The 9,729-nt window shown below is 31.2% G+C and overlaps 1 protein-coding gene across 1 annotated transcript; it reads right to left on the bottom strand.

Moving 5' to 3' along the window:
* Positions 1–6,516: 6,516 nt before the first annotated feature.
* Atac1 (Ada2a-containing complex component 1) lies at positions 6,517–7,857 on the bottom strand. Its single transcript, XM_089714105.1, has 2 exons — positions 7,673–7,857; positions 6,517–7,513 (listed from the first exon to the last, which is right to left on the bottom strand). Exon 2 carries the CDS (start codon positions 7,501–7,503, stop codon positions 6,541–6,543), a length of 963 nt encoding a protein of 320 aa, XP_089570231.1. The 5' UTR covers positions 7,504–7,513; positions 7,673–7,857; the 3' UTR covers positions 6,517–6,540.
* Positions 7,858–9,729: the final 1,872 nt, after the last annotated feature.

Below are 9,729 nucleotides of genomic sequence, written 5' to 3'. Positions count from 1 at the left end.
GTAAAACCTATAAGGAACACTCTTGTCTCCCAACCGTATACTTACTTAAAGTTGGGTTATTTATTTTAAATTTTTCACTTAAATAAATAAATATAAATAATTATTATAAAGAGATATTATTTATAATACACTGATTTATTTAATTGGCTCCCGATCATATTCATTTAGTATAATTCATGACATTACTCTCGTGGGAAAATAGAATAATTTGTTCGCCCCTCGACTGAATACTCGGGATCAAAAATTAATTAACATTTAATATTAAATATGGCTCCAATTTAGACTTTTAGGGATAATCCAAAGATATTCGGTTTTTAATTTGGCTTCAATTGTTTTTTACACTCCAAATTATGATGTGTCACTTTCCATGAAGCATAATAGGTATTAAAATTCTTAGTCCAACTATTTTTACAATAAAGTTCATGATTTTTTTATGTATTTTCGAATACTTAAATGTTAAAATGTTCAACTAAAATGAGTAACTAACTAATTAGAAGACATATTATTTGGGCAAGGCAGCATGTAGCTGTCGCATAAAATGTTCCTTTTGTGGTTTATAACTTGTAATTTATCACCTGTTTTCATACAATAGATTTATATCTCTGTCATCTAGGTTTTAGTACAGACGTGTGACCTAGGATGAATTACTAAGAAGTTACCTAGTGTCACACCGAGAGTAAAAAACCATTTATCAAACTGATATGATTTTAAAATTTTATCGAAACTTCGTCGACATTTTCTTTACCTACTTATTTCTTTACAATTCAAATGTACCTACCTAATCGTCATTTATTAAGGTAGAGTTATAATTAATTGTTATAGGCAGGTACCTACTATTCCCAACAGTCCAATATATTTAAATTAATTAGCAAAGAGCATATAAAAATAGCAGTAAATTAATCTAGGCGTAATTTAATTCAAAACAAGGCAAAAATAAGTAAACACATGACCCTTGTTTACTTTACATTACGTAGGTAGGTTATGTTGTTTTATTATAATATGTTATTTGTAATTTTTATTTTATACTCCAATAAAAACCATAATATAGTAACATAGTGGAATCTACGATTGCATGTACTATAACAGTACAGTAGTACCTACAGTCTACATTGTAAATAAATTATATAAGGAAAATTTAATTTGAATAAACAAGTATGTAACGTCTTTAGAAAAATATACTCATTACATTAACCCTCTTAATGTTGTTTGCAGTGTATCAAAACAAAAGCGGACCTAGGTAAGTCTTCGTTATATATGTAGCATCAGATGGAAAATTAGAATGCTTGCGAGAAAAGAGCAAAGAAATGTAAATTACAGTCTACAACACGCTTATGCACTGCGCTTAGAAAATTTTATAGAAAATTATTTATTATTTATATTGTGAATTGTGATATAATATTTATGCAATAAATGTGTTAATAGATTAGAAGGAAAATAATTTATACTTTTCAAGAAACAGTATAGGTAGGTAGGTGTGTGTCTTGTAAAGGCTTTAATTTATAGTATAGGAATTAAATTTAGGACATCAGCGATGCTGACGGGTCGGCTAACGTATGGCAGTTAGCACGTGCCCGCTGCCAATCCAATCTTCGTAAATACACATTTATGGCCGTAGATTTCTACTCATTTTAGAAAAGCATCATAGTTTATGCATTCGAAGTAAATGGATTTCGATATTGTAAATTGAATCGATAGATGAATAGACGTATTACGAAGGGTTTGTTTAAAGTGCCGATCAAATATTAAGAGTTCTTTGCGAACCGTTGAGTTTTTATTAAGTATATAACTATGCACTTATTTTTTTTAATGGGCATAGATTATTAAATCAAGCTTTTCTTTGAAATAAATTAACATAATCAGAGCTCGATAACGTGGGAGGCGTTAAGGCTATGTTTGTAAGCTTTTTGTGGCAGGACAGACAAAACCATGAATTTTGGGATCGAATCCTCTCCATACTTCACCCACCACAGCAAAGCAATGGTCATTAATACGTTATGGTTAAGGGCTTGGTCTAGTAGTGCAAACAAATGCATCCTGTCATCCTATATGTAAATAATACAAATGTACTAAGGGAAAGTTGCTCCACTTAATTTTTAAAAATTAAATCATTCGTATGCATAATTTAATATTCGTAATAAGTACTAAAAATGACAATTTGAAACAATTTTCGTGAAAATTACACCGGGTGATTTTTTTTTATCAGTACACAAAATTTGCGAATACTTTCTATTGATATCTTCAACTTCATGTTTATATAACTGATCAACTTTTACAAAGAAATTTGGACGAAATATAAAAAAAATAAGCTTTCCATACAAAATGCATAACTCTATACATTTTTTTCGACCTAAGTTTCTTAGTGAAAGTTGTTCAGTTTAACTAATAAAACGGATAAACAAATTTTGTATATAATAAAAAAAATGTAATGTTTGTGTTAAAAAATTATAAAATAGAAAAATCTTAATACTATTATAAAGGCGAAAGTTTGTAAGGATGTATGGATGTATGGATGTATGGATGTTTGTTACTCTTTCACGTAAAAACTACTGAACCGATTACAATGAAATTTAGCACACATATAGAGGGTAACTTGGATTAACACATAGGATAGGTTTTATCCCGGAAATCCCACGGGAACGGGAACTATGCGGGTTTTCCTTTGAAAACGCGGGCGAAGCCGCGGGCGGAAATCTAGTACGCAAATAAAAACAAAAGATATTTATTTCTGACTAGCTTCCGCCCGCGACTTCGTCCGCGCGGATGTCGGTCTTCGCGTCTTCTACAGATTTATTATATTATGTATAATATATAGATTTATATTGATAAACCTAATAAATCTTTTGCTAGCATTCTGATGCTTTATCGGTTGCACTGGATTTATCTCTTTTTTTTTCAATCGCTTGAATGATACAGGATGGGTCCTTGATGGGCATCGAATGCTGAAGTCTCGAATCAATCAATTCTGACAGTAGGCAATTTATGTAAAATCTTGATAATGGTCCATCATTTTATTTTGCCTAAACGTTACATAATTTTTTATATATTCTATTTTTAACGAATGATTCACTCCAGTCCAAACAGCAAATAAGCAGACTTCTGCTTCTGTTATTTTTTGCATTGTATTTCAAATATTATTTTTTTTATTTTTAACCGCATCGTCCGCATTCATGTCTTTTGCCGGAATTAGACATTTAACTTCTACTAGTCCCATTTTCCCTTTTTGATATGGGAGTGTATAAAGTAAATTTTTTAGATATTTCTCGTTATACTTTTAAAAAGTTATTATTGTCATTTTGCTCATTAGGTAAAGTAATTTCGATATCAGTTTTAAGTTTTTTGATACCTGCAATAATAACGTCATAATCGCCTGCACATACTTAACGATTACACCCTGTATACAATCCACCGTCCACATTCATAATGTTTTCCTGTCCTCCTCCCTCCCTTTACGCTGTTCACCGATACATTTTAAATGAGTAAATCTGCTACCACTGAAGGATGTTTCATTGTGATCAGCAAATTTTCACCACTGTTGTCGATTATTTGTTTTTCATTTTTAATCAGCAATTGGGAATCATCAGTTTTGTTTTTTGCAGATTGGTGATGTACCCTAACAATACGTCGAAAAGGGAAAGCATCAACGAATTATCGTTTTCGTCCTCTTTTTTTATTCTTCGCGTCTCTGTTACTTGTGTTTGTTTAGTTCTCAACACCCACTGAATTTTCTATGTTATTGTGATCTTCCATTACATCTGAGTTTTGATGATGTGATGATAATCCATTCGTTGTAATATTGGTACTTAGAGTTGGTGGACTAAACTAGAAATGGCGGACTAAATTTGTCAGCGCGTCTGTAAGATCAGAATATAAAACCAACATCCTGTATTTAAGTTACAAAATTAATAATCAAACAACATGCCGCTACGTTGAAAATGACTAGAAGAAAAAATTAAAACACCTCGGCATATTATTTTGGAGTAAACAAATCATTTTCCCCATATGGGGATTTCCCCGGATGAACTTGGGAAGTTCAAGTTCTCAATACAAGTTTATATTATATTTCGTATTTCTCAAACGAAAAATAAACATTTTTGGAACTTCAAAAAAAAAATATATTATAAGAAAATTTATGAGCTTACTTTAGTTTTAAAGAAATATACATCCCTTTACTGACATCCCGTAAAATAAAGAAATTGTTGCCAATCTATTTGGTTTCATTAACTTTATGTTCGAAGATAATTTTTTTTCTAGTAGTTACACGCGTATTTTTTTTCGTTTATTTTCCATATCGAAATCAAATGTTTAAAAATACGAATATTTGCACAAAACTAAGATAAAAATAATCAATTAACAAAAATATTAAATTTAATGAAGTAGAGCAACTTTCACTTCGGTATGAAGGAAAATCGAGCGTAGAGCACACGTCAGAACGCTCCGGCCCAAGGAGCGCGACTAAAGAAATTCGCTAGGATTTTTCCTAATTATTTTGAATATTTTTTTAATATTTAAAGAATTATCAAAATTCAAAAAAAATTTTTTTTAAAGGATTAATACTCATTGGTCTTCAACCAACTCGAATAAATTAATGGAAAAAATAACTTTTAGCAGTATTTATCAATAGATTTTGTAAGGCAAAAAATGGGAAATTTAATGAATTTATAACGTTCTAATTAGGAAAATCATAAGTTTTTCGGCAATTGTATTCAGCAGTTTTTAATAACGACTATATAAGGATAATAATGCGCTGATCAGATTGTATAAATTGTAATCGGTTGCAACGTAGTGAGTGCACAAACTTAGCTCGAAATGTCTTTGGGGGAAAGAGACTTATCTTGAAGGCCTGATTAAGGTAACATAAAGTAACTTTATAAATGTGAAAAAATTCACGCGCATTGCGTATATAACACTAATTGATAAACAAGAAAAAAAAATTCAGTTTATCATTTCATTAGCCGGGAAAAAATTGTCAAATAACTTGTTGAAAACGCAATTTTGCTAGACTGCAGCCTTAAGACATATTCAAAATGAATATATAAAATCCAAACGTTTACTAATTGTACAAAAAGACTGGGCAATATGAAAGAACTAACTTCGCAGAAGCTCATTAATGAATCAATTATCATGCCATATTGTGCCATATAGAAAGTGTATATGAAATATTCCTTTATATCAATATACTGATGTTAATTGAAACTGAATCTGCATTGAATTTATTTTTATAATTAATTGAATCAATGCGCTCGCTTACGCTACTGTGCTGTTACTGGCTAGTGCTAATGCTTAGTGGAAAACTGTTTACACTTTTACTTAAGTCTCATTGTTTTCATAAAGGCCACTTTTGGCAAGTCTCTTTGAAAATGCTGAAACGATTTTGATGAAACATTGTCCATGTTAATTATAATACCGGGTACTCATACATCGATAAAACTAGGTAGGTATAAGCAAAAGTAAGCTTTTATACAATATATTCGTGATATTATATCGTGTTCTTTCCTACTGTATTGAAGATCTGATTAACTTCCTTGTTGAAAACGATTGAAAAAAAAATGTGGGGAAATTCATATCCTTAAAATAAATATTTCGCTAATACAAGCTTCAATACGACTTTTACTGTAAATAAGTTATATAAGTGACTACAAAGTTTGCTCTAAAAAGCCCCTACTAAGTAGGTACATAGTATATTCTTGTAGGTATTTGCATGTCTTACGAATGTAATCAAGCAAACGCTTAGCTACAACAAATGCAATAAAAACCTTCGATTGATTCTCAATGCGTGTATCTATCAATGTGCAGTGGCCAACGGATTGAGCCCTAGCTAACTCTATCTAGATGTACGATAGTCGCTCGTGCTCACTGTTCCATGCCAGTGGCTCATCATCACTCGCGCCGGATGCCTCTATACAACGGCACATATTTAAATCATTTTACATAATAATTTAATTAATTCCCATATATCGCATAGATAAAAATCGCCCACGCGAAAATCTAAACGTAGGAGTGTGTATTGGTGCATAATGTGAGATGGATTTGGAAGTGTTGAATTGCAAACTAAAATTCATCATTTATGTGCTATTATTGTTAAAGTGACAACAGGTATCCCAAGTGATAACCCTAATCACCTAATGTGTTATACACATTGTTATACACATTTTTCAATTAAACCTCTAGATCCAATTAGAATACTTGTGCTATATTTAACTTGACTATGTTATACAATTTTACAATAAATAACTTTAAATCATTTTCTCCCAATATACTTAGTACTTTTTGAAATAACTGGTAATTTATAAGAAATATTAATTGGAATTTTTATAGAAATAATATATCAGGAGGCAATATATTATTCAATATTGTTACATAATACAAATCTCATTATATACATTCTGAATATTTTAGTTCTGTAATAAGTAAATAAATTTTAACTAAACATTTGTAAATGACCAAGTTTCCCTGATATGATTTAAAAACACAAATTTCGACTTAAATATCATGCTTGGAAAGTAAACCAATAAAACATAAAATAAATAATTTATTGTAATTTCAAATCGGTTGTCTAATGGGCGTTAGTTTTTCAGCTGGTAACAGTTTCACTAAGCAGTCAGTGCAATAGTCTGTCCCTGCATTATCAGTCCACCTTGCACCAAGAAAGCCAGTCTTTTGGCAGCCCACACACATAGTCTTTGTTTGAAATACTGGTGCTGTTTCATCCAACAATCTCTGTGCCTTTGCAGCTTTCAATAAATCCAACATTAAACTGTTTCCACTCCTAGTTTCCACAGACATTGTGTCTTGACTCTCACTATCTTCATTGGGATCTTCCATTTTAACAGGAACATGCAATTTTGGAAAGAATGTTGACTTCTTATACAACATACTTCTATGCTTGTCCTTTCCTACATATTTTGGAGCTCTGCCAGGTACAGGTAAACCGGCTTTCGCAAGTTTAGCAAAATATTTCTGTATTCTACTCATAACTTGTAAAGGTGTTCTTGTGCCAAGAGCTTCAGCTATTTTTTTATACCTCCTCGCTTCTATTGGTTCTTCTGGGTATATTTCTAATAATTCTTCTAACCTTTTCTGTTCTTCACATGACCAAAGCTGGTTAAATGTCTCGGGTTTGTTATCAGTGAATGTCCGCCCCCTAACTTTTGTGCTGGATTCCATTTCATCTTTAGCTCTTTTACTCTTTTCTGATTCAAGGGTTATATCAATACCATACTTTTCCCAATCTATTTTTGGTATATCAGATATGGATTGTCGAGGTGGAAAGTTTATTTTGCCTGATTTTAATTTTTGAACAAATGATAAGGGATCATCCAATGCCTTAATTTTTGCCTCATTCAATTCTTCAATATCTTTCAGAGCTTGCACTTTTTGAGCTTCCAATTTCACTATATACTTCAATAATTCACCGTAATCTTTGTTTCCTCTCAATGCAAGGTGATCAGTTTCAAAAGCGAATTCACCATCACTGTCGGGATTTTCTTCCTCGAAGTTATCCATTGTAACAGCACTGAAATGTAATTATAATTTGTTTTATTATTTAGGTAGAAAATATAATATAATAAATACATATGAACAATGTCGGGGGTAAAATTATCAGGGAGTCCAAAGAGATTAAGTGTTAGACTAAAAAACAAACTCAATAGTGTTCATCAAAGAAAATACACACCTGAAAACCGAAGTTCATCACTTGAAGGCAGTAATCGGTAAGTAAGTAGCAATTGTTTAGTTTTTGTACATTATCAGTTCAATTTATATTTCGCGTTTTAAATTAGTTTAAATATAATATTTAAGAGCGACTCTTTTATAAACAAAAACAATCTAATCCGAAGAGGAATAAATTGTTCGCACAAAGTCAAATGCACTGTCAAGTGTCAATGTCAATTGTCAAAATTGAAGAGCGTTTTTCAAATACATAGGTATTTATTAAGAAGAAAACAATATTTTGTTTTAGATATATTTATTTTACATGATTTTACATAATAGTTGAATGATATTTAAAGGATTTGTCCTGTTTATGTTCACAGTTTCATGTTAAAATTACAATGTCCATATAAATTTATAAAAGCGCCCTCTAGTTTGAGGTTGTAACAACAACTATGACTATGTTGAAATAGAAACCATATCCGAAAAAATACATAGATGGCGTTAAAAATGGAAAGCTTTACGTTTTCTTTTCCAACCAAAAACGCAATATTTATCCGGCAGATGGCGTGTAATTTAAAAGACTGCAGCAAAAATTATTTTAGCATTTAATTGGTCAATAATTAATTACGTTTCATTCAACTTCGCAAAATAAGGTCGGCTACATATTATATGTTTCCAAACGGTTACGACTTAGGGACCTTCAAAAACTCCTACCTTAAAGGCCGGCAACGCACTAACAATGTCCCCGGCATTGCTTGTGCCTATGGGCGACGCAGTACACTTAACATCAGGTGACGCGTCTGCTCTGTTGCCTCCTCTTATATAAAAAAAAAGTGCATTATATTATTACCTTTACCTACCTACAATCTACATGCGTAGCGAAAATCTTCTAAAATCTTTGCATCTACCACAGCATCTACTCAAGTCTCAAATTATAGGTAGTCATACAAACTGTTTTCTTGATCATTAATAAAATTCTATTTAAATAAATTAATGTCAGTACTTGTTACACCATTTTTCAGAAATAATGAGAGCATCTCTTTCTGAACATGACAGATCATTCCATTAGATGCTGAGTGGGAAAAAAAGAGCTTGTTATTTAAAATATACTTCGCTCAAAATACATTTTCTTAGCCCATTGCTCTTTTCTCAAATAAAATAAACTGCCGCATTGGCGACAATTCACAAAAAAACTTAAAAAAACCATTAATAGTATCCTTCGCATAGGTATAAATAATTTATTAAACGTTTTCTCTTTTGATATTCATTCGCTGAAATCATACTTAGGTACCTACTACCTACTTGATTACCATTAGCTAAGAGTATCCCTACTTATTTAAAATAACTGACATTTGTTATTAAAGTAATTTTGCGCAGGTACCTACAACTAGGTAGGTACTACCACAGACTAATAATAATATACTACGGTACTACAAATAGCAGTTAAAGTCTAAAACGATTAACTTTGCGACAGATCTATTTAACTTTTAACAAATCCTGTCACAACAGTGGAGGCCAATTTCCAGTCAAATAATATCTACTCAATTTTGCTTGTGTTCAACTCAGGTCGAAGCTATGAGCAGGTTTATTTACGGCAGAAAAAGTTCGCAATATTTAGACAAGTGGCTGGAAAAGTTTAACCAGATTTTACTGAGTAACAATATAACAAAGCAGAAGAGTTTGATGGTAAGCGCGCGCTCATCTGAGAAACTAATACGAGACAAAAAAGACATAAACGCACAGGCAAACTGATAATTTATAAATAATTGTTATGATTCTTGACGATTCTTGTATTAAATACAATTAAACTTCAATTTCATATACCTTATACCTACCTATATTTGAATGGATTTTTCTGATTCGTACTAAGTAATTAGGTACCAAATGTAATTTTATTCAGTTAAATAGACATAAGTAATACATAAATATAAAATAAGTTGTCAGTTAAAAAATATGAAACATGTTTGGTAGCTACCAAATCTCAATATTTCCCCTGTGGCAACAACGTTAATACCTATATTTTAGGTTCCTATAATTTGATTTAAGTATTTCATTTTTTTGGGAGAGGATAAAGATAAA

This window comes from Colias philodice, chromosome 3, assembly GCF_061535455.1.
Source record: "Colias philodice isolate Cphi_HAF_F1 chromosome 3, ilColPhil1 Martin Lab GWU primary, whole genome shotgun sequence".
Lineage (NCBI taxonomy): Eukaryota > Metazoa > Arthropoda > Insecta > Lepidoptera > Pieridae > Colias > Colias philodice.
This window is presented reverse-complemented; position numbering and strand designations above follow the sequence as displayed.

Excerpts from the sequence above, each read along its gene's own strand:
- Atac1 (XM_089714105.1), bottom strand. The coding sequence starts at position 7,503 with ATGGATAACTTCGAGGAAGAAAATCCCGACAGTGATGGTGAATTCGCT.